The sequence below is a fragment of the Chiloscyllium plagiosum genome, chromosome 22 (assembly GCF_004010195.1).
Source record: "Chiloscyllium plagiosum isolate BGI_BamShark_2017 chromosome 22, ASM401019v2, whole genome shotgun sequence".
Taxonomy (NCBI): Eukaryota; Metazoa; Chordata; class Chondrichthyes; order Orectolobiformes; family Hemiscylliidae; genus Chiloscyllium; species Chiloscyllium plagiosum.
In genome coordinates this window covers 37,336,274-37,362,943 of record NC_057731.1, presented here as the reverse complement: position 1 = coordinate 37,362,943, position 26,670 = coordinate 37,336,274, and the positions used below count along the sequence as shown (strand labels likewise).

At 38.9% G+C, this 26,670-nt stretch overlaps 1 protein-coding gene across 3 annotated transcripts in view; it reads right to left on the bottom strand.

Annotated features, from left to right (window-relative positions):
• atrnl1b (attractin-like 1b) overlaps positions 1-26,670 on the bottom strand; it is a 944,158-nt gene that overhangs the window by 748,053 nt on the left and 169,435 nt on the right. For all 3 annotated transcript variants that reach the window (XR_006314946.1, XM_043712811.1, XM_043712812.1), the window contains exons 9-10: positions 16,970-17,153; positions 4,312-4,466 (exon numbers count right to left, since the gene is read on the bottom strand). Coding sequence is in view for 2 of the 3 variants with exons in the window: in XM_043712811.1 (XP_043568746.1) it covers positions 4,312-4,466; positions 16,970-17,153 (339 nt within the window). In the remaining variant the exon portion in view is untranslated. The remainder of the gene's footprint in view (positions 1-4,311; positions 4,467-16,969; positions 17,154-26,670) is intronic.

The window sequence follows — 26,670 nt, the reverse complement described above, 5'->3', positions numbered from 1 at the left end:
AACAACTTGCCCACCACTGAGGTCAGGCTCACTGGTCTATAGTTCCTTGGCTTGTCTTTACCGCCCTTCTTAAACAGTGGCACCATGTTTGCCAACCTCCAGTCTTCCAGCACCTCACCTGTGACTATTGATGATACAAATATCTCAGCAACAGGCCCAGCAATCACTTCTTGAGCTTCCCACAGAGTTCTCGGGTACACCTGATCAAGTCCTGGGGATTTATCCACCTTTAACCATTTCAAGACATCCAGCACTTCCTCCTCTGTAATCCGGACATTTTGCAAGATGTCACCATCTATTTCCCTACAGTCTATATCTTCCATATCCTGTTCCACAGTAAATACTGATGCAAAATATTCATTTAGTATCTCCCCCACATCTTTGGATTGTGGGAGGAAACTGGAACATCCGGAGGAAACCCACGCAGATACGGGGAGAATGTGCAAACTCCACACAGTCACCGGAGGTTGGAATTAAACACGGGTCTCTGGTGCTGTGAGGCAGCACTGAGCCACTATGCCGTGAAAATGAATTTCTTCTCCCAGAGCATAGTGAACATCTGTCTGGGAGTCATTACTCCAGAGTTTGTGGAGGCTAGGCCACTGAAAGTATTTAAACAGGAGGTACCTCGATCCTTGGAATATTGAAGTATTAAAGGTTATGAAGAGTTGATAGAAAAGAAGCGTTGAGATCTAGAGCAGATCAATCACATAGATTGTCAGGAAATCTTAACGGGCTGAATGGCCTATTGCTGTGCCTGTTTCCTACATTCTCATGTAAAGTTTAGATTTTGTGACAGTTACTAGAACTCTCCTCTGAAGACAATATTATAGATAACCATCAGCTCTGTACATGTTTGAAAAGGATAATATGACAAAGACTTCATAAGTCATGAATTTTGAAGGAAGGGAACAGAAAAATTTATTTATTTCAAGTCCTATGGTTACCTGTGTGTTTTTAAGATGGTCAATGAAAGGACAGATGGGAATATTCAGCTAATTACTTGAACTTATTTCTAAGATATCATGAAAAAGTATTTTGCGACATTAAGTAAATTCTCCTCATTGGAAGTCTTCGTCAGATTGCATGAAATACTTTGACACATTCCACAAGTGCTTATTTTGGAAAGTACCTATGAAGCCAATAGCTATCCAAACACATCTGGACAAATGGAAAATACAACAGTCATTTTAATTTGACAACCAATAAGTTCCCAAAGCAACATAAAATAAATGCTCCAAAAGGTATTATTTTTGTTTTACCTAATGCAACAAAGACCTATAAACTTTACAATATTCTTTTTCCATTCATTCAAATCTTCATTTACAACATCAAATAAAAATTGTTACAACTTATTTCGTTTTCAAATTTCTTCAAGTATATGTGTCTTTGTGCATGCAATGATGGAGCACAATGAATGATAGAAAAGTCAAAACAATAGAAATGTAACGAGTAATACTGCTCTTGATTATTTGCTTATAATGACTTTTTTTAAAATAACTGTCCCATCGGTTTTGAGTTAGCCAATTTCAGCCAGGTCAGGATCTGGAGGCCATAATTCCCTCTGGCTGAGTGAGAGGAAAGTCCACCAGGATTTACACAACCCAAGTTATACGTTCAAATTATTTGTGCATAGAATGTTGTGCATAGCAATAATGGGTCACAACCCTGATGCTGCATAGTGTCACCATCTACATATTATCAAGCTTTCAGTATGTACAATGACAAAGTAGATGAGATATCAGATGACAATCAGTACCTGTGAAACTTAAGTTCAGGAAGAGGCTAGAAAGAGGAAGTTAGTTTGGGAAAACATATACAGTTTATGCCACTCCTCGAGGCATGCATTAGAAGCAGATTTACATAGACTAGTGGCACAAGGGAAGTCACTGATCAAGAGAAATATGAACAAGTGATAAATGATTCCCTCCAAGGATGGAAAGCTTTATCAGTCTACAAGAAAGTCAATCAATATACCTTCTAAGCATTTTTTTGAACCTTAATAACTAGAATATGGGTAGCAGCAGCAGAAAGCTGGAACTTGAATTGTATATGCAGGCAATGTAAATAAATGCATTAGAGTAGCATTAATACATATAATACACCAAAAGTATGAAAAGTTAAATAAAAAATACATCCACTTGAAGTAACACCACTTAAGCAACTAAAGGTTCCATGCAAAAGTATCTTAATGAAACCTATTAATTTTGGAACTCAGAAAATCAAGTCAGGGCAATAAATGTGTCAGATCATTTCACAGTGATTTATGAAAACATTTTCAACATCAAGAAGGCAGCACTGTCATAAAAAATGTCCGTTTTCTACAGTGCACGGCTTTCACATGATTGTTCATTGGGCGTAAGTATGTTTATTTCACATCTTTGTTTCTCAGAGAATCTACTACAGACAGGCATTAAATAGAATCATGTGGTTTGCAATCAATTAAACACCATGACTGTGTCGAACAACTTCAATTTTTATCACATTTTTTGCATTGTAAAACATCACAAAACAAAGTACAGGAGCATTTAAAAATAAAATTTAACACAATCATGTGAGGAGATATTAGAACAGATCACAAAAGTTCAGTCAGAGGTAACTTTCAAGGGCTGGGTTGAAAGAGCAAAGGGAAAGAGAGAGGCCAAGGGATTGAGGGAGGGAATTTCAAAGCATAGGAGCTTGGCAACTGAAGGCATGCTGGTTTTAAAGGAATTTAAATCAGATAAACACCAGAAGCTAGGATTGGAGGAATACATGAAATAAAGGTTTTCAGGCGAGAAGAAATTAGAGAAGGGGAGGAATTAAGTACTTTAAAATCAAGGCATTTTCCAAGTGGAAGTCAATGTAAATCGCAAAGACACAGATAGTGGATGAATGGGCCTTCATGCAAAGTTGATTAAGAAGAGCAGAGGTTTAGATGATTTTAAGTTAATGGAAAAGAGAACATGGTAGGTTGACCAGCAGTTTCAGTAGTAAATGAGATGAGGTAGGTAATTAAGATGGCCATACGTTTGAGATAAAAATAGGCAGTTATAGTGATGGCGCTGCTAAGTGGTTAGCAACCTACCTTGGTGTCAAATACAACACCAAGGTGACTGAGAGGAAAGTAAGCAGTAAGGGTTTCCAGTAACTACAAGTGTATGGTAGCTGTTAGAAATGTTAACATGTATTGATGTGATTGGATAATACAATCATATGCATTAGTTTCAAGAGGATGGATTATATAGTCATGATTACTAACTTAGAATATGAATTATGCATCCAGGGTTGGGTAGAAATAGGCTCAAGATTGGAAATTATCTGTTGGAATTTTCGATTGGAAGTTTGTTATCTGCAAAAAAAAAGTCATATAAACCCTTTTCTTTTAATAGTAAAATTTTATAATAAAATTTGAACTGTATACCATTGTCTTGAACATCTCCCATCCATGCCTGAATAAATGTTTAGACAAAGAAACCAGAGTCTCATCTGGCCTAAGAGAAAATAAAGGGTTACACTCACCCTTTCAAAAAAGTATTGAATGACCTAGTTCAGGAAGAGAGAGTAGAGAGAGAGAGACATAGAGTCAGTGGCTAGGGAACAGTAATCTCGAATCCTAGTAATCCAGAACTCCAGGCCAATATTCTGCAGGCATGGGTTTGAATCCCATCAGGGCAGTTGGCGAAATTTGAATTCATTACAAAATCTAGAATAAAATGCTGGTCTAATGGCAACCCTGCAACTAGTACTGATTGTCATTAAAAACCCATCTAGGACGCTAATGTTCTTCAGGAAGGGAAATTTGCCATGCTTACCTGGTATGGCCTACATGTGACTCCAGACCCACTGTAGTGTGGTTGTGTTGTTTCTTATAGACAATAAATGCTCACCTAGCCAGTGACATCCTCATTCCGTGAGCAAACATTAAAAAAAGACATTTATTTGTCAAGAACAGTCTTCCTAAGATTTATTTTAAAGAAAATTTTGCTCACCCTTGTATTGGGTCACACCAATGTACATGTAGACTCTAATACTGTTTTGAAATGATGTGGCCAAGGAGGAACAGATACATAACCAGATTAAAAGAAATCCAAGATAATGACTGGGGAAAGATAACTGTTGGTACTAGTGGTAAGGTGTTTGTCGTACTTTTTTTTATACTTCAGTAACAATTCAGTATGTACAATCAAATGGCAGGGAAGAAGGGAGAGAGAAGAAATAGATAGAAATGTTCATAAGAGAGAGTGAGAAAGAAAAATAGAGAGAGAAAACTAAAATGAGCGTGCGAGAATGAATCAAGTTTGAATTCCAAAGGATGGTTCTATTACATACCAATGTCATACGCTAGGAAATCAGCAGAGAAACATTTTGCTCCATTGCTCAGAGATGTGTCATTATGGGTATTCCCGCCAAAAATGAGCATAGCCCCACTGATGATGACCGCTGAATGTAGATAACGAGCAAATCCGCTTTCTTTAAGGATTGTCCTAAGTTTGTATTTAGAAAAGCAAAATAAAATACTTGTATCAATAAAATGTATCAAAATACTACTATGAACCTTAATGAAGTGATATTTTGAGAAACATGGATTACAATTGTAAACTTAATTGCTGTGGTTCTGTTCGCCGAGCTGTAAGTTTTTGTTGTAAACGTTTCGTCCCCTGTCTAGGTGACATCCTCAGTGCTTGGGAGCCTCCTGTGAAGCGCTTCTGTGGTGTTTCCTCCGGCATTTATAGTGGCCTGTCCCTGCCGCTTCCGGTTGTCAGTTTCAGCTGTCCGCTGTAGTGGCCGGTATATTGGGTCCAGGTCATCCACAAACTCCATCAACAAACACATAGACCTGGACCCAATATACCGGCCACTACAGCGGACAGCTGAAACTGACAACCGGAAGCGGCAGGGACAGGCCATTAGAAATGCCGGAGGAAACACCACAGAAGCGCTTCACAGGAGGCTCCCAAGCACTGAGGATGTCAAGGAGGCTCCCAAGCACTGAGGATGTCACCTAGACAGGGGATGAAACGTTTGCAACAAAAACTTACAGTTCTGCGAACAGAACCACAGCAACGAGCACCCGAGCTACAAATCTTCTCACAAACTTTGAGTAAATTTAATTGGTAATTAAAAGGTTTCAGTGGGTTGGAGAGGGAGTTACAAGACAATTATATTTGAATTGCAGATAGCCACCATGGCAAGGAGAGCAGGGGCTCCTTTCCTATAGAATATTAGTCAATGAGTTTAATCTTCATGAATACCAACTTCGTATTTTTAAGTAAATACAAATTCTTTAACTGTCATAATGGGACTTACATTAACACACACTAGAGTGCTAAAGGAAACATTAATTTCTGTAAACGTATTTTAGATTTTCTGTCATCAGAATGAATTAAAGTATTAATTAGTACATTGCTGTACTGAGATAACTGATGAGCATGCATGATCAACTGAAATATTTTCATCCTAATATTCTTCCCTATTGTTCACATATCAATAAGCAAACTGGCAATTTCAAGCAAAGTTAACAATTGGAACATAAATATTTATAGTTTCCGCATTTTTATTTTCAGACTTTCTTAGGTCAGTAACACTCCAGACTTTGAAAAACGAGTGTCAAACCCAACTTTAGTACAATAATTTAGACAGACATTTCAGTAACATACAGAAGAAATATTGCATAATTGGTGGTGAATATGGCATGCAGCATCTTTCCTCATTGGTGAAAATAATGAACCCCAAAGCTCTATTGGAAGAGGGAGCTGAGGAACTGCAGGATTCTCTGGATAACACATATTCCTTAAATAATATTGTTAAACATAAATTTATCTAATTTCTGGAGGACCATGTTGTGCACAGATTACCTGCTCTGTTAGACTACGCTATAGCAGTGACTATGATTCAAAACTAGGTTACTCGATATGGAGCAGCTTGGAACATTCAGATGATGTAATAGCATGCTACATAAATCCAACTTCTGTTATTTTAGTGGAGATAGATAACTAAAAACCGTCAGAAATGGCAAAACTGAAAGCATTATATTTATGAAAAAAAGCAGGCATGTCAAATATTACTCTAAAAACTGATCTGAAAACTCAATGAGGAATTAGACCTCCAGTATTCTCAGTGAACCTGTTTTGATTCACAATTTCGATGAATGTCCAGCAATAAGATCCTTACCTCAAAATGTACTGCATCACACCAGTGGGCAAAGGATGCCTTCAGTCACAAACAGATTAAAAAGCCAGATAACTTAAATAGCAAAAAAAACTGTAGTTCTTTGCAAACATTCTGTGAAAATTTGAAATTTAGTTGATCTATTTTCTAAATATCTTATGTACCATGCTCATGTACACTTTTATGGCCATTAGAATCAATTGATGTGAATGTTCAGTTCATGGTTCACACATTTAAGTACATGAGATTTAGAAATTCAAGTTTAACAATAGAAAATAGACAGGTTCAACTAAAATACCTTATGCAAAATCAGAAATTGCTTGAGAAACTCAGTGGAGTGAAAGCATTAACTAATGTCTCCATTCCAGTGATATTTCTTTTGATCTTAGAGCAGCTAGGAGAAGGTGACATGAATATGGAATCAGTGGTAGTGGTGGAGAGGGGCCGTGCTGATTGTTGTTGCTGGTTGTGGGGAACTGACCAAATAGGGGAGATGGAGATTTAACTACTAAGACATGAGGAGTCACTGAAGCAATCAGAAGGAGAGGCTTTGAAGTACTCCAAAATCAAATCTTCAGAAGCGAAGCATTGGAATTCCTAATTAAAGGAAGAATTTTAATGAGTAAGTAATCTAATCTAATCTAATCAAAATTGATGATGCCATCTTTAACATCTTGGTGGGATCTACCTGGACCACATCGGCCATTTAGTACACAGTCTGTGTGGTGTTCGACAAAATTCATCTTCCCTACTCAATATCCCAGATATTAGTGTTTATATTTATTTTGTTCATGTTTGTATAATAAAGATGATTTATTTTGCTGTTATAATTCATCCATCACTTTTGTTCTTACCATCAATTCTTTAAAATATGAATGGTCTATCAAGTCAGATCATGGCAAAGACAGAGCCTGTCCAGTATGTTCAAAAGTCGCAAGTAGACAGCATATTGAAGAATGTGTTTAGTATGGTTGCTTTTATAGGTCATGACATCGCATATAGGAGTTTGGAGGTCATGTTGTGGATGTACAGGACATTGGTTAGGCCACCTTTGGAATAATGTGTTCAGTTTTGCTCTCCCTGCTATATGAAAGATGTTGTGAAATTGAAAGGGTTCAGAAAAGATATATAAGGAAATTGCCAGAATTGGAGCGTTTCAGCTACAGAGACAGGTTGAAGAGGCTGGGATTGTTTTCTCTGGAGTGACTTAGGCTGAGGGGTGACCCTATAGAGGTTTATAAAATCATGAGGGGCATGGATAGGTGAATAGTGAAGATCTTTTCCCCAGGGTAGGGGAGTTCAAAACTAGAGGGCATAGATTTAAGTTGCAAGGGGAAGATTTAAAAGGGACGTAAGGAGCAACTTTTTCATGCAGAGGGCAATGCAGAGGAGGTGGAGTAGGCTGGTACAATAACAACATTTAAAAGGCACACCAAGGTCCACCAGACTGCTTCCTGGGACTAGCTGGTCAAGCCAGTTTGATGAGTGAGGATCCCAGAGAATCATACCAAATTCTTAAATGAGTAGGAGCAGAAAGGATGTTTCCCCCAACAATAGGATCTAACATCAGACAACACAGTCTCAGAATAAAGGCAAGCTATTAAGTACTGACAGGAGGAGGAATTTTATCACTCCAAGTGGTGAACCATTGGAATTCTCTACCTCAGCAGACTGTTGATGCTCAGCCATTAAATTCAAGGCATTAATTGATAGATTTCAAACTACTAATGAGAAAGGGATATGGGAACTGTGCGTGATTATGGAATTGAAGTAGATGGTCTGCTATCATCTAATGGTGGAGTAGGCTCAAGGAGGTGAATGAACTATTTATGTTTCAGTGATCCTACATAAATGCCATTGATTTTAAAACTGTAAATTACACATTAATTTACAGATACAGCAAAGATAGATCTTACAAATTGGCCTGGCAGTCCACAGCATATATCATCAAGGTCAGTCACAAAATCCTTCAAGACTCTTCCCAACTAAAAAAATTTAGGTCATCTTTTCAGATCTAGCCTAACGCAAGCTGTGTATAACCAACCTGCATCACATATGAATCATCTTCTTCAAAAAGGGCACATCTCTGCAGAACTTCCACAACCCTGCTTATCTTCAAGTGATAGAAATAGGTGTACCAACTTTGCTTCTAAATTTAGCTTATGAATTGAACCTCTGTTTTCTTCAGGCTGCCTGTACAATTGTAGAGTTCCAATCATTAATTTAGTTTCCGATTTTCATTTCAGTCTTTCACAAAATACAATCTTTGAAACTTTAAAATCTACAAAATACAATTCCATACAAGATTTGTTTTTAGAAAGGGGATGTCTGTTCATTTCATACCCTCATTCACACTGCCTTCAAGTTGGGAAATAGTGGGCAATTGTTGGAAGTATTAGCAGACTAAGATAATCTGTTTCAACTGCTTCACTCAATGGTCACCAAGTGCCGGAATGGACTTGAGCCTCAAGCTTCTGGTTCAGAGCAATAGTGGTGAGTTTCAAGAATACATTAAAGAACAAAAGCTGAAAAGTCCCAAATTCAAAAGATTGGCTGGCATTTTTCTGGTTTGAAGGCTGGACAAATTGCACAGGAACAGATCAGGAACATGTCTGATGTCTTCTGCTGTCTTGCTATTTTTATCAGCAGCAAAGATGGCAGATGAGCTGCAGTGCTGTGCGGTAGGAGCAAGCTGGTAGATGACTACGTATGTATTTTGGATGGTTAGCTCAAGACTAAGTCTTTCGTATGGCTGTGAATTTATCAAAAACAGCTTGCATTCAGTCTCCATGTCAGCACACGCATATGTCAACTGCATTCTGTAACTTAATGACAGAAGTTGGGGAGTCTTGGTACTACACTGAACACAGTATAGGTTAAATAGTTTCCCTCTCATTCTGCAGTGAAGCTCCACTCCAGTGAAGAGCTTCATGAATTTGTGGTAGAATGTCGCATTGGGGAAGATAGAGAAGAGCATGGATGGGATGAAACAGTCTTGCCTGACCCCCATTTCCAATGGTTTTTTCGTTTGTGGTGCGTGAGGATCATGACTTGCAAGTCATTGTGCAGCAAGATTTTGGGCGGCACAGTGGCACAGTGGTTAGCACTGCTGCCTCACAGCGCCTGAGACCTGGGTTCAATTCCCGTCTTAGGCGACTGACTGTGTGGAGTGTGCACGTTCTCCCCGTGTCTGCATGGGTTTCCTCCGGGTGCTCCGGTTTCCTCCCACCGTCCAAAGATGTGCATGTCAGGTGAATTGGCCATGCTATATTGCCTGTAGTGTTAGGTAAGGGGTAAATGTAGGGGTATGGGTGGGTTACGCTTCGGCGGGTCGGTGTGGACTTGTCGGGCCGAAGGGCCTGTTTCCACACTGTAATGTAATCTAATCTAATCTAAAAAAAAGTGGAGAATGGTGATAATTTGTGAGGGCAGCCAAATTTGAGGATAACGTTCCACAATCACAGTTGACAGAGTTGAAGTTCTTTGTGAAATCAAAGGAGCCCATACAGAGAGGTTGTTGCTGCTCTCTGGAATTATCTTACTGTGAAGATATGAGGAACTCTTCAGTAATTGGGAAGGAGGTGATTGAGGAGACTTTTTGCAGTGATTTTCCCTTATAGACAGCAGGGAAGTTCTTCTAAAGTCATTGTAGTTGGTTTCATCTCCTTGCTTGAAGTCTCAGATCTCATCTGACATGCTCTCCTCCTTCCAGGTGATGGAGATGAAGTCATACATTCATGCTTAGTGTGCTTATTCACTGTATTTCAGCAAGACTCCCATGTGAATCAGCAGCCTTAGTTGTTATCAGTTGTCAGATAGCTTTTTCAATTTCATGTGGGGCTAATGTTGTGGTATTATGCCGAGTACTGGCATGTAGCCTATTGTGGGATGTGATGGAGGGTGCGAACATCGAGGACTGAATCTCTGTTGAGGATAACCTTGAAGTACACCTTCCAACATCAGCTGCCTCTCTGTCCTTTATAAGCACCACCATTCTTAGCTCTCAATAGGGAAGGTCCTTGAGTGTAGATGTCTTCAACTGTCCTAAAGTATCCACGCACGGCAAAAGGCAAGTTGCTGGATTTCCTGCACTTTGTACCCCATCTATTCTTTAGATCATGGATCTCTTGTTGGACCTTAACCTCTATTTGATGTATGCATCTTGCTCTTGCGTTTTGATGACATTCCCAGTTCAGGAATGTCTTACTCTTGTGACTTAGTAGCTCATCTGTCTCCAACTCATTCTTGTCAAATCCACCTGGATATTTCCTGGTAGAGAAAGGGGAGGCATTGGTGTATAGGCAACAATATTGACTTAGCAGAGTCATAGAGATGCACAGCATGGAAACAGACCCTTCGATCCAACCCATCCATGCCGACCAGATATCCCGACCCAATCTAGTCTCACCTGGCCCATATCCCTCCAAACCCTTCCTAAAGTAATTCAGAACTCCTTGCTAATTTCCTGAAGACATGATTTCAAATCCCATGGCAGATAACGAAGTTTGAACTCAATGACAACCTGGAATATAAAGCTAATCTAAATGGCAATTTACATCTATTGATTGTTGTAAACACCTGTTCAGTTTAATATTGCCCCTTAAAGGGAAGATTTCCCTTTCGTAAAGGAAATCCGCCACCCATGCCTGTTCTGGTCTACATGTGACATCAGATCCACAGCAATGTGGCTGACTCTTTACTGGGTAATTAGGGATGGGCAAAAAGTTCTGGCCTAGCTAGAGACATCAACATCCTATGTACAAATATGAATTTAAAAATCAAAATCAAGAGCCTCTTCGCAAATGCTTTTTCTGATGGATTCAAGGCCAGATCTGGCACTGTAGACACACTGTGTTTCATGATTATTAACTGTTGTTGAATGACTAAGGAAAGAAAGATAGTCAATACCTCAGAGTTCTCAAGTCCATTCCATGCTGCCAGTTTTTGTCCAGGCTAATGGAAATAACAGACCAAATTTAACTGTGGTCAGTCCGTCAGTCATCAGTTTATCACTACACAGATGATGCAAAGATCATTGCAGTACCTCACTTGGGCAATGGTATAGACATGAAGTGTCAATGTTTGGAACAAGTGTGTTACCATGGAGGTCTAATCTTTTGTTTCTCTGATAAACTAAGGTGTTCATTATGATTAGACCTTATTCTCCACATTTCGTTAGGTGGAGATTCAAATTCAGTTGTTACTTGTTTCTTCTATATCTTCCTTATTAATCACATCTTTCCCGACAATAGTACCACTCCCAACTCTCACTAAATTCACCAAAAATAGTCTCCTTCCTAGACATGGGATGGCAGATCAAAACTAGTGTAGAATTCCTCTTGTGCTTCAATCATTGCATCTACGGATGTATGCACTGATGACTATGGCATATTGTTTCTGGGTTATTGAGAGCCGAAAAGGTCATGAGGCATTCATTTATTCCCAAAGGGAACTTATTGAGATGTCAACAAGTTCATTTCTTAAATAGCAAAGGCAATTCCATTCAGTCAGTACTCTTCCACTGATTTAATCTTCCAGAAGGTGTACCCATCACTTTATTCTTTGAGCTGACCTTTCTCTGCCTGCTGTATTTCACTCAAAGCAACAAGGTCATGGTCCTGGAGTTCCTGGGCTACTGATGGAGTTGTCCACAAAAGTCCTAATGTCTCATATCCCAAACTTCATATTGAAGAGGTCAGTGAGAGAGTTCTTTTAACATAGGATATTGGTGTACACCAACTACCAAACGGTCCTGCCCAAGCAGAGTATTTTTCCAATAGCAAGGGCAGCTGAGGTGATTGACATGGACATGAATGCTTCACAAACGGTCAAACAAATCATTGTAGCAACACCATATTTAATTTCCAACCTGTCTCTTGCCCATCTCCAAATCAGCAAGGTCCAGGGCAAGTTCAATCAGCCTATTGCTTATATAAGGTATTCAGCAATATAGTCTAGAAAGACAACTTTCTGTTTTGAATTCATAGAATGACAGCAATCCTACAGTGCGAGGAGGCCATTTGGCCCATCACATCTGCACCAACCTTTCAAACAGCATCCCACTTAGATCCAGCTCAACTAGCCACCCCTCCCCCCCACCCCAACACAATAACCCTGCATTTTCAATGATTAACCCATCTTGCCTGCACATCCCTGAATAATACTTGCATTAGCATAGCCAATCCACCTAACGTGCACATCTTTGGACTGTGAGAGAAAGCTGGAGCACTCAGGTAGAAACCCACACAGACACAGGGAGAACGTGGAAACTCCACAGCCAGTTACCCCAAGGCTGGAGTCAAACCCAGGTCCCTGGCACCGTGAGGCATCAGTGTTAATCACCGAGCCATATACTGTGCCAACTGCATTAAGATACCACTTTATATTAAGAAAACTATAGAAGATACTGATGGGAGTTTTAAAAATGCATTACTCAATCTCATTAAAAGTGGCATCTGCAATGTTGCTATATTCAATTGATGGAGTAGATTCTAGACACCTCAACTCTCGGGAATATGTTTAGATTATTTTTTCAATCAAAAGTCTGTCCCTGGACAAACTATCAGGTGGACCAGTTGATGTGAGCCCAGGAGGGTTTCAACATTGTAATCATTTGACTAGTTGCTGAGCAAATGGCTACACGGGGTGATATCTGGACATTAGGTGAGATGTTTCTTGTTTGCAAAGATACAACACCTGAATGTTTCTTTTTGTGTGGAGCAGTCACAGAAAATCTCTTGGTAGTTAATCTCATTCATCATTTCCCAATAAACTGCTGTCTGTGAATTCTCTTGTAGAAGGGAAAAAAACGTCCTTCAGAGGCACTGATTTGATGAATCCTCAACCCTGAATCCAGAAAAATTGAGAATCAAGGTATTCACAACCTTGTATCATTAGCAAAAATTGTAATAAGTCAAAAGAAAACTCAAATAAAACAACACATCAACATTTGTGATCTGGAATAGTGCCAAAGTTGTGCTTTTTGACTTTTCCCCTTCCTTATCTTGACACTACAAGTCTATTGGTACGTGTGTGGGAATTTTTAAAAAGGAGAATTCAAGTTTCTTTCTTGCTGTTGTTCAAACCAGTTTGATTACAATAAATTGTTATTTTCCTGTTAATGAAAAAACCTTGTGTGCAGTTTTTAAACCTGAATTGGACGATTAGATGCAATTGGGAAAATTGGTGGTTTGATTAAATTTCCATGTGATGATTCCGAGAATAATGAACTTTGATTTCCAGTGCATCACCCCAGAAAGTTGTAACAAGTCAAATTGTAATTTCTATACATAGTGTTATGAAGGTGTAGAAGTGTACTGTACTTTTAAAAAAGTTAAAAACTGGCAGAACTACCTGACATCACCAAGTACTCTGAACAATGTGTGGAGTTTGCACATTCTCCTCGTGTCTGCGTGGGTTTTCTCCGGGTGCTCCGGTTTCCTCCCACAATCCAAAGATGTGCAGGTCAGGTGAATTGGCCATGCTAAATTGCCCATAGTGTTAGGTACATTAGTCAGAGGGAAATGGGTCTGGGTGGGTTACTCTTCGGAGGGTCGGTGTGGACTGGTTGGGCCGAAGGGCCTGTTTCCACGCTGTAGGGAATATATATAAAGTTACAATGTAACATTTTGTCTCCTGGTTGCCAGGAGACAAAAACAAATTTGAATTGAGCAAATCAGGTTAAATTATACCCCAAAAAATACCAGACTCCAATCAAGTTTGAATTTAGTATATTGACAATATTAAAAGCCAATGACACAATTCGATGCTTTGGGTTTTAAGACCGGGAAAACATGAACACTTGAGGGAGAACTGCTAAGCCACCAGCATGTTTGGACTGCCTGAAAAATACCTCTCTTAAAGGTTCCTTTATCTATCAGCGACCTGTGAAGCATAATCCCTAAGAAGAAGAAAAGAAGACAGAGAAAGATACAAAGAGAAGATTCGATAGCTGGCTGGTTTTGAAATGTGAATTTTTTGGTAAATCTTAACCAGGGGTTTAATCGGGCCAGTATTCTAGAAGGGAAAGTAAAAGATAGGTTAGAGGAAGAACTTGTAAATAGTTCTTAGTTAATTATTGTCTGTTATACTTTAAGAAATAAAGTTGTTAATTTTTACTTTAAATAGTTCTTGGCCTCTCAAATTTTCACAGATTACTGCGCTGGATAAATCTTTTCTGTGTTGACGGTTTTAATTGGGGGGGGTTCCCATATCGTAACAATTGCATGAATTGTCTTTGTTGCTTCTACAGTTAGGTTTTATTGATAATCATTAAGTACAGTGCACCATTGCTATACAGGCCTCAGGGTTGTGCTCCTCTGCTTTCAAAGCTTGAAAATTACATTAAAAAAATAGAAGTCACCAATGTCAAATTGCTAAAGGCGGATGGCATTTAAAAAGGTGCCACTGTATGAAAATCAACACTCATTTCCATAACATTTACAATGAAATGGATCCTTAACTACAGATTGCCCTAGGCAAATTTTCAAATAAATTAAGAAAATGTTAGTTGAAATGCTTCTTTAACTGAAGGATCTATAGAAGTGAACAAAAAGGCCAAGAGCAACATAAATAAGTGGTTTCAGTATTTTCATGATAATTTGTCCAATGCTCAAGTGCTTTTCACACAAATAATTAATTATATTGTATGCATCCTGCTAATAAGTGGCATTATAAAAATTATCCAAGACCTCTGGCCAGTTATTCACAGGTATTGCTGTTTAAAATACAAACAATAATTGTGACAAATGGAAGTATTGTTATTGTATTTAAAGAACTAGGTCAAATAACTGCATACAGATGTAAACCTTAAGACATTATGCCTGTTGAATTAACAATTCGCTCAAATTTAAAAAGAAATTTGAGGCAAATGAATTAAATGCCTTTTTATTTGCCATGAAATAATTAATGCATTTTCCTCACTATAAGTAGGAATATCTAATAATCATATTCAAATTCCATTATCCACTTCCTATCTAAAATACTGTTACTTTTCATCAACAGTTTCCATTCTAATTTCTTAGGTCAGTAAACAGCAACCAGCGAAAAAATGGTGCTCGCTATATACCACGCTGACAGCTACCCACAGGGTTTTCTCAGCTTTCTGAATGGCAACATGGTACCAATAGGCATCCATTCCAGTTCCACTGCAGGAAATCTGTGCCAAATGCAAACAGAACCACAGCAGGCCTTTTAATCAGATTGAAGAAACCTCACTTAGACATGCAGGATCTAAATTAGAAATATAAATTCAAAAATGACAGCGGAGATGAAGAGAGATAAAATAGGATCAAAATGATTAAGAAAGCTGTCAATGAAAAAGAAAATATTTAAAAGAATCAATTTAACCTTAATTCTTTAAATCTGTAATACTAATTGAATTCTGAGTTTCAGCACCAGAGTGGTTGCTTGGCAATATAATTGTCAAGTATTGGAAATAGCAAAACTGATTAGTTTACTATTACAATGTATGGAACTACATAGAATATTTTGAGCCTTAATTTAATTTTCTCTTGGTTTTGAGAATCTGCTAAGCTCCTGTGTAATCAATTCAACATCCTTTATCACAGATTAGATTGGTGATCAGTTCCAGTTAAAGGATGAATATATTATTAAAACTTTATTTACAATATCAACAAGAACTTCAACTTAGGTTACATTTTACAGTGCTTTTAGAAGACCATTTTTATTCAAAGATGGGTCATATTTGAGTTCATCATAGAATGTACTTTTTAGCAATAAAAAGATTTCCAATCAATTCTAAATGGTATGCTTGATGTGATAAAAGACCAAAGTTTCTCCAACATCATTAGGGAATTTTTGCAAAGTGAGTAGATCTTTGTTGGATGATTTAGTTGGTATCTTTATTAAAAATGATTCTGCTACGGATTAAAAACTACATAACTTCGGTACTGAGGGAATCTTTACTCACATTGTAAACATGTCACAAAAATTAGGGCATTTTACCAGATATATTTAAGTGGCAGAACAATCTGTTCACACACAAAAGAAATATAACTTTCCAAAGTTATTTTACTCGGAAGTCATAATGCATAATGTAAACTAATTAGAAAGTTTTCAATTACACTGTAAAAAAATACACACAATACCAGGTTATCATCCAACAGGTTTATTTGGAAGCACTAGCTGTCATAGCACTGCTCCTTCATCAGGTAGCTGATTAGACAGTACCAGTCTGAAAGCTAGTACTTCCAAATAAACCTGTTGGACTATGACCTGGTGTTGTGTGATTTTTAACTTTGTCCACCCAAGTCCAACACCAGCTCCTCCACACCATGGCTTCTATAACATTGACTGCTCTTCAAACAGGCTCATTAGTTACACAGCACATTGCAACCTTTGATTAACAGCAACATTATATAAGTAAATATATTTCTGAAGACAGAAAAACACAAAGTGCCAAGAATAATTGATCAAAATAATTCCAAGGAGGTCATATATCACATTCATAGCATGCCAATTCTAGATTTTTGATATGTGTTAATTTCTGAAATATAGTAAATCTGCAGTAAAATGTATTCTCAAAATGTATCTCAAACTCCTAAAGAAAGTCAATTTAAAAATGCATAAGTCATAAACAGAGTCAAATGCAACACTGTACTGAAAGACCACAAATGTTTACACTTTTGCTGGCAAACTATTCTCAACTTTCCTGTCTAGCACTATAAAGGTATAAAGAACAGAAAATGGATTGACTAATTCAAGTTCTTAAGATACTCACCAACATTCAATTATTTTCATTTCAAATCAAATGCTGCAATAAAAATTAACTGAATAAATGTTTGACTCGTCCACTTACCAAGTATGGGTAGTTACTGTGTACTTGTAGAGATCATCCACCAAACCATACTTATTGTTTGTAAATGCTTTGTATCCTCCATGCACATAAATTGATTTTGTCATCGCATTATAAACACTGCTGTGCCCATATCCACCCTGGACGATTGCACCTTTGATATCTGGCACTAACCACATGTTGGTTTCTGGACAAGGAATAAAACCGATTAAAAGTCCATTAAGACTAGAATATAATATTTTCCATTGTTCTTTTCTAACAACAAACAAAGATAACTTTTAAAGTCGACCACTGAAAACAGATGTACTTTACTGCAACTAGTTAATCCTCGAATAATTATCAACAGTCCAACATACATTTGGTCAGGATTTCTACAAAAGTTGTCACACTGCCTCAAGCTGATCTATAACAGAATCTTATGTTTCAAGTAAAATGTAGTACAAACAGTGCTTCCCTTAATCTCCCACTTACATTTTAACTAAAATAATGAAAACAAAAAGGGGCTTTATTCCAATTCAATTCCTTTATAAACCTCACACTGCTTTTCATGTTTCATTTTGGGCTGGTACCATTAAATCAAGACAAAAATCAAACAATTGCAGTCAGAAATTGAAGCAGGAAGACGCAGTACAGACAGTAGTGTAGTGCTGATTTGAGGCAATGGAAGGGTTTCTGTAGGACTGATTAGAATCAATGGATTGGGCCATATTCAAGAACTCAACGGCCAACCTAAACAAGCTATTGTCACGGACTTCAATCGTCACTATGTAGTAGACTCCATGTTGAAGAAATTAATCCAAATGTTCTTCAACCGGGGACCATGGATGAACCAGAGATCAACTCCCTACTGAACTCCAGGTCTACAGCGTAAGTCGGGCAACCCTGTCAATACAGGAAATCCAGGTACAATCTTCCTAAGGCCATTGGAGATGACAAGACACAATAGCAAACTAAGTTTGATACCCAGACCAACCACACGGACACCTGTTGTTTGCAGCAAGGATTACACAACGTAACAGGCTACAAAGCGAAGTTAAACAAAATTGCAGGCAATAGTACATCCCCTAAGCAGAAGTGGGTACAGCAGATGCTGGAGATTAGAATCAAGATTAGACTGGTGCTAGAAAAGCACTACAGGTCAGGCAGCATCCAAGAAGCAGGAAAATCAACATTTCAGGCCTCATTCCCGATGAAGGACTTTAGCCCGAAAAGTCGATTTTCCTGCTCCTCAGATGCTGCCTGACCTGCTATGCTTTTCCAGCACCACTCTAATCTTGACAACAGTACATACCCTCCAACAGGCTCAATGCATTCTAATTTCATTTTGAAGAGAAGGTCAGTGAAATTATGTCACCTATCCCAACAGCTCGGGTGCACGAGTACCCATGGTTACTGCTGCAGATGTTACACCGGCTTTCTTGAGAATAAATCCACTGAAAGCGACTGGCCTGGATGGAGTCCCAGGCTGTGCACTTGGATCCTCTGCAGAGAGTATTTGCAGACATCTTTAACTTTCCTTACTATGATCTGAAGTCCCAACCAACATCCCAGTGTCAAAGAAAAATCATGCAGTGTGCCTAAATGACAATCACCCATGGGCTCTGACCTGCATAATTATGAAGTTCTTTGAGAGGTTAGTTGTGGCTCACATCAACACCAACCTACAAATTGTCTTGATCCTTTTGCAATTCTCCTACCAGTGCAACAGGTCCACAACAGATGCCATCTCCCTGACCTTACAATCATCTCTGGAACATCTGGTTAACAAAGCTGATACATCAGACTCCTACTTATTGACTACAGTTTTGCCTTCACCAAATTCCAAACAAACTCATCTCTAAACTCCAAGACCTAGATCTCTGCATCTCTCCTCTGTAACTAGAGCCTCAACTTTCTGACCCATAGACTGCAACTCGTAAGAATAGGCAACAACACCGCCTCCACTGTAATCCTCAACATCAGTGCCCTGGAAGGCTGCATACTCAGCCCCATACTAAACTCCTTATACAGTTGGAATCTGCTATACCGCTTTTCTTCAATATGAATTGGCTAATACGCGATTGAGGAATTTGGACCATTACTTGTAGAATGTGAACTTTCCTTACCTGTGTTGGGGCTATAATGCGTTTCTGATCCCACTGGTTTAAATAGTGCTGCTTTAAAAATAATTTTATATAATGCAGGATCGCACAGGAAACATTATATCAAAACAGACTGTATACTCACGTCGGTTTAGTCAAATTCTGTCCCAATTCTACTCACAAATGTGCTAATGACCCCAGCATTGTAGGTCAGATTTGAAATAACAATGAGACAGAATACAGGAAAGGGATTGAATGTTCTCCATCAATGTCAACAAGATGAAGGAGCTAGCCATTGATTTCAGGAAGGCGAGTGGAGGGCACATTCCGTCTGCATTCTTGACGTTGAGGTGAAAATGAGTGAGAGCATCAAGTTCTTGGGACTGATGATCACCAACAACCAGTCCTGGTCCACCCCGTCAATGTAATGGTCAAGAAAGCTCAACAACATCTTTACTTTTTCAGGAGGCTATGAAAATTCAGTATATCCACGCTTACCAATTTTTATAGATGCATCAGAGAAAGCACCATACCTGGATGCATCAAAGTATGATTTGGCAACTGCTCTTCCCAAAAGCACAAGAAATTACAGAAAATTGTGAACACAGCCCAGTCCATCACGCAAACCAGCCTTCCATCCATTGACACCATCAATACTTCTTGCGGCCTCGGGAAAATAAGCAACAAAATCAAAGATCTCTCCTACCCCCATTATATTCTCTTCCACCCTCTTCCATCGGGCAAAGGATAAACAATTTTGAATACACGTATGAACAGATTCGAGAATAGCTTTTTCTCTGGTGTTATCTGACATTTGAATGATCTCTCAAATGTTAATTCTGATCTCCCTGTCTGCACCTTCTCTGCGGCTGTAACACTGTATTCTGCACTCTGTTCTGCTACCCTGATGCACTTTATATTGCATGAAAAACAACACTTTTCACTGTATCTTAATACATGTGACAGCAATAAATCAGATATCATCCATTGTTAGGTTCCTTTCCCAAGGTTTCACACACGAGATGCAATTTGCACACACCAACTTCTGCAAACAGTTCAAGTTTATTAAAGCCTCTACAAGCTGGTGACACCCTTTGACACTCTTCACAGGTGAGTTAAAAGAGACCTTGAACAAAGGGAATACATCCTCTTTATACAGGTCAGTTGGTAATGCTCACAGGTATTCTAGCTGCTCCCTCTCCATAATCACATGTTACCCCAGATACAATGATAGGATGAGGTTATCCTCGGAGATAATGTAAATATAAATGCCCTAATCTTGGGGAATCATTATGCAAACGATTTTCTGACTCAGTGATTCCCCAAGACAATGCAGGTGTGATATGTTTTAGCTTCGGGTCGGCCCTGCAAACAAGTTCTGACTCCACTACTTCCCTGGACAATGGAGGTGTGATATACTTCAGTATCAGGGGATGATCATACAAACGAATTTGATTGGCTGGGGGAATGTCCATAAAAACATTTCTGAATGGAAGGGCCTGAATGAGAGTTTAATTTGATAACAGCAATAGGAGTAAATGGTTGCCCAAATAAAGAGTGGATTACAATGGACAGTCATCTAAATTCCTGCATTCTTGTCTGAGAGATAGAATGTCACCCCACCCACTTCCAGAATGTTCAGCCTCTTGGAGATAGACAGTACAATTTAACTCTTTAACATTACATTAACGTCCAGAAAGTTAGTACAATTTAATCTTTTAACATTACACCATGAATTAAAATTTAACAAAACACTCTATCCATGAAAAATTATGCAGTTATATTTTGCTGTGATAAACAATTATATTTCATCTTTGAATTCATGCAATTATAATTGCTTCACACCAATAGCCATGCTTTCAGCTGCCTTTGCACCAACTTCTGGAATTCCCTCTTTAAACCTGTTTGCATCTCTTAACTCTTCCTAATACAACAATGCTCATGAAAAATCGACCTCTTTCATCAACCTTTGTTATTGCCACATCGTCATGTTGTTCAGCGTCAAATTGATATTCTAACACTGCTGTGCAACATTTTGCTTTAAAGAGCATTGTATAAATAAAACTATTGTTGCAGTGGAGTCAAAAGGTAAGAGATTTGTCAGACATGCACAAAACCATGAAAGGGTTTGATAGAAAATATATGAAGGAAATATTTCCAATGGCAGGATAGCCAGGTCATAGAGTTATACAGCATGGAGACATACTTTTTAGTAGAACCGGTCCGCGCCAACCAGATATCCTAATCTGACCTAGTCCCATTTGCCAGCATTTGGCCCATATCCCTCTAAACTCTTCCTATTCATAACCTATCAAGATGCCTTTTAAGTGCTGTAATTGTACTCCACCACTTCCTCTGGGAGCTTACTCCGTACAAACACCACCCTCTGCGTGAACAAGTTGCCCCTCAAGTTCTTCTTAAATCATTCCCCTCTCACATTAAACCTATACCCTCTAGATCTGCGCAAACCAACAACACTGCACCCCCACTTCCGCCCTCCCCCTCCCCCCCCCAGCTTGGGAAATGACCTTGACTGTTCATCCTATCTGTACCCCTCACGACTTTATAAACCTCTATAAGGTCATTCCTCAGCCTCTGACATCCCAAGGAAAAAAGCCCCAGCCTGTTCAGCCTCTCCAATGGAGGCATGCGTGCCAAATGCCTTCTTCATCACCAACTCAACCTGCAACTCCACTTTCAAGGGACTATGCACCTGCACCTCTCTGTCTCTTTGTTCAACAACACTCCCATGGCCATACCATTAACTGTTAAAGTCCTGCCCTGGTTTGCCTTACCAAAATGCAACATTTCACATTTATCTAAATTAAGCATGGCGTCATCCGCAAACTTACCATACCCCTGTGAGAAATGGGGAAGGGTGTTGTTTTCGCAGATGTAGCAAAAAGGGTAGTGATAATAAGCTTAAGCATAGCGCTGACAAACAAGTATAGAGGGCAGCTGCAGGCAAAGATCAGATTAGCAAACTTCTGGGAAAAACAAGTTTGTGCAGGCAGAAAAGCAGAACAATAGAAAACACTAGCACAGCAAGTGTTAATATAGATATAAAATGGTTGCAGCTAATGGCCCAAGGAGATAGAAGTAGAATCTAATCAAGATAAGAAGTCACGTAGGGGCAGTCAGGTCACAAGTTAGGCAGAGAACTAGGGTGATTGGGTAATGTAGGAGTCGGGAGAGGTGACCTCAGGCAGCTCAAAGGTATAACTGTATACTTGTTTCAATGCTCATTGCTCATTTGCTTTAGCATTTGACGCCCTTTCTTGCAAGATCATAAAATAAATTGTCTTGTTTCCAGTTTTGGTGGTCTTGGCTAATTTTGTTAAGTTTGTTTCTAACACCGCCTATATTCACATTCAAATCAACAATTAAATGGTGAAGCACAGTGGACCCAGCATTGATCTTTGTGGCCTCCAGTACAAAAAACAACTCTCTACCACCATCCTCTTGAGTCCTACTTTCAAGCCAATTTTGTATCCAGATTTAAAAGTAACTGGCAATAAAAAGGGATCTGAATTCTTTTTTTAAATATAAAAATTATTGCATGTTAATAAAATCTGGAATGCGCTGCCTGTCAGGGTAATGAAAACAGCTTCAGTAAAAACTGCAATAAGAAAACGGATTAAACATTTAAATGGAAAAATTTGAAGATTTATAGGGAAAGAGTGAACAGTGGGGCAAATTGTACTGTTCTACAAAATAGACTGATGGGCACATAGTGGGGAATTATGTTATTCGGTACAGCACAAATTACTTATCTAATAAAACAAAATCCTAAACTGTAATTTCAAATAAAATTGAAATTGCTGGAAAAGCTGAGCAGATCTGGCAGCATCTATGGAGAGAAATTTCAATTTGAATTTTGGGTAAAATCTGAAAGAGCTGCAGATGATGTAAATCAGAAACAAAAATAGAAATTGCTGGAAAAGCTGAGCAGATCTGGCAGCATCTATGGAGAGAAATCAGAGTTAATGTTTTGGGTAAGGGTAACTCAACTTGAAATGTTAATTTCTCGTAACTCGACTTGAAATGTTAATTTCTCGCCACAGGTGCTGCCAGCCGTATTGAGCTTTTCCAGCAATTTCTATTTTTGTTTCTGATTTACATCATCTGCAGCTCTTTCGGATTTTACCCAAAATTCAAATCTTCACTTTCACTTGCAATCTAAAATTTATAAAACATAAATTAGAACCTGGTGTTTCATTTGAAAGTCAATTTAAAATGCTAAAATTGAGGCCTTCTCATAACTAAGCAATTAAAATTAAGGTTAATAACTTGCTCCATACTGTGTACCTTGTTAATATATTTTACTTATTCATTTCCCAAATACAGCAATTGCAGATCAGAACCTGGTTATTTCAAATTTTTTTCAGCAAATCAAAGTAATGATTTGACCAAAACTAATGACAAAAAAACTGTAATCATATATTACTGCAGCTCATCTCTTTTCCAAATGCAGTGAAAACCTTTGTTCAATTTCAAAACTGATTAAAGAACAATTTCAATTTTCACAAAATTAGTTGTGCAATCCATTGCAACACTAATAACATAAATGGATTGAGAATAAAATGCTGACTTGCTATTCCAAAAACTGGGCCTCCTCCACCGCCAAATCAAAGCCACCCGCCAACTGGAGGAAGAATACCTCCTCTTCTGCCTCAGGACCCTACAACCACACCGCATCAACATTGACTTCACCAGTTTCCAAATCTCCCCACCCGCACCTCATCCCAGATCCTCTTGACCTGACCTACATGTCCACCTTCCTTCCCATCCATCCGCTCCACCTTCCCCACCAACCTATGACAATCACCTCCGACCTGCATCCGCCTATCGCCATCCCAGCTATCTTACCCCAGCCCCACCCCATCTCCTATTTATCTCTCAGGCCCCATCCCCCTCCACATTCCTGATGAAGGGCTTATGCCCAAAACGTCCATTCTCCTGCTCCTTAGATGCTGCCTGACTTGCTGTGCTTTTACTAGCACCATACTTTTCAATTCTGACTCTCCAGCATTTGCAGTCCTCACTTTCTCCTAGTTGCTCAAAACTAGTTGTCTGGGAACGAGGGGATTGTTATGATAAGGCAAATAACTTGGAGGTGAGGCAAAGAAAATAGCAGAAAAAAATGTCACCTAAGTTTTTGGTCACATATATGGTCATAAGTCTAAGCTACAGTGCATTGAGAGTGCTCCATTGTTGGATAAACCACACCTGAGGCTCAATATTAAGCTGAAAACTTGCCCTCGGGGAACATGCATAGAGAAAAGCTGCAAGATCTCATAACACTATTCAAAAAAAGTACCCCATTTTCTTGAGCAACACAACACAGCAGAAAAGCACAGATTAACAATTTATCCATTTCATTATACTACTGGCAGAGCATAGCTCTTGCTTTTCTTTACTAATACATAGAGTCATTGCAATTATTTCAAACATGCTTCGGTACCTCACGTGATTCAAGATGCTTCCATGTTTAAAAAAAGGTCCTGTTGTAAAATTAAGTATTTAAAGACTTTAGAGTTAAATGTTTAGGATAATCTGCCAGCCAGAGTAGAAGAGTTGATTGGATTCAAAATGCTGATATGAGCTACTGAAGCATAGTATAGCCATCAAAATTAATGCTATAGGCATTGAAAGGGGTTGAGACACATCTAGCTACCTCAAAAACAAAATCTGCTTGAAGTTATCAAGGAAAACAGGATCATTACAGTATATGCAAACCTGGGAGTTGATTAACTCACTGGATAAATGGCTGCAATAAACAGACAGTGGAAATGTGTTTAAAACCATAAAGGGAATCTGATCCTTCTAATACATGTCAGACGGATACCTACAAAAGAAATGCTCACTGCAAATAGACTGTGAAGAACTGTCTTGAAAGGTATTTAGGGACGATCATTATTAAATACAGAAAGCAGAGGAACTGATAAGCTACACAAAGAATGCAATCACTGTGCAGTGACTCATTTAGCTTCAGTAAGAATTACAAATATTTCAAGAGCTTTTGGTAGCTTGCAGTCATAAGTTGATTGGGATGCCTGTACACCTGACATGATGGTCCACTGTATAAAATGTGCAAAGCAAACAATGATTAGGGAAACATCATCTCCTGGGTGGTGCACACTTGCTTTCTAATAAATCCTTTACCTTATTCAAACCATAACTGCATCCTTCGCAAGTCTAATTTGAACCCAACAGCTGCATTAATTGAGAAAGAAACTCTGAGCCAAATAGTCTCATCTCCTTCCTGATGCCGAGCAGAGTGAACTCAATTGACTGCAGAAATTGACTCAATTGAAAGTCAAACAGTTAATAGTCTAATTAAAACAGTTCATTTCTTTCCTCAATGCATAAAATGCGATTCTGCATCACAGAAATTTGAAGGTGCATACATAAGGATCAGTGGTCGGCACAACATCGTGGGCTGAAGGGACTGTTCTGTGCTGTACTATGTTTTATGTTCTATCTAATGGATGAGAGCAACTTTTTTTAAAAATTCATTTAGAAGTCTACATAATTCCCTTGAAAAAGTGGCTACGAGTTGCCTTTTGAAATGCTGCAATCCATGTGGCATTATGGAGTTCCACGATTTTGATCCAATGGCACTGAAGGAATCATTATGGTGTACGACATGGACATGAACTTGCAAGAAATCTTAAAAAGTGTTCCCATATAACTGCCACCTTTGTCCTTTTGGATGGTAGAAGCCACAAGTTTGAAAGGCACTGTCTAAGAAGAACAAATTTACTGTGTTAATGGCGGAAGGAATGAATGTTGATGAAAGCATGAGATGGACTAGCCTGAATGATATCAAGTTTCTTGAGTCTTAGAGTCATAGAGATGTACAGCATGGAAACAGACCCTTCAGTCCAACCCGTCCATGCCGACCAGATATCCCAACCCAATCTAGTCCCACCTGCCAGCACCCAGCCCATATCCCTCCAAACCCTTCTTATTCATATACCCATCCAAATGCCTCTTAAATGTTGCAATTGTACCAGCCTCCACCACATCCGCTGGCAGCTCATTACATACTCATACCACCCTCTGTGTAAAAAAGTTGCCCCTTAGGTCTCTTTTGTATCTTTCCCCTCTCACCCTAAAACTTGCCCTCTGGTTCTGGACTCCCTTACCCCAGGGAAAAGACTTTGCCTATTTACCCTATCCATGCCCCTCAATTTTGTAAACCTCTATAAGGTCACCCCTCAGCCTCCGACACTCCAGGGAAAACAGCCCCAGCCTGTTTAGATCTCCCTATAGCACAAATCCTCCAACCCTGGCAACATCCTTGTAAATCTTTTCTGAACCCTTTCAAGTTTCACAACATCTTTCCGATAGGAAGGAGACCAGAACTGCACACAATATTCCAACAGTGGCCTAACCAATATCCTGTGCAGCCGCAACATGACCTCCCAAACTCCTGTACTCAATACTCTGACCAATAAAGGAAATCATAGCAAATGCCTTCTCCACTATCCTATCTACCTGCAACTCCACTTTCAAGGAGCTACAAACCTGCATTCCAAGGTCTCTTTGTTCAGCTACACTCCCTAGGACCTTATCATTAAGTGTATAAGTCCTGCTAAGATTTGCTTTCCCAAAATG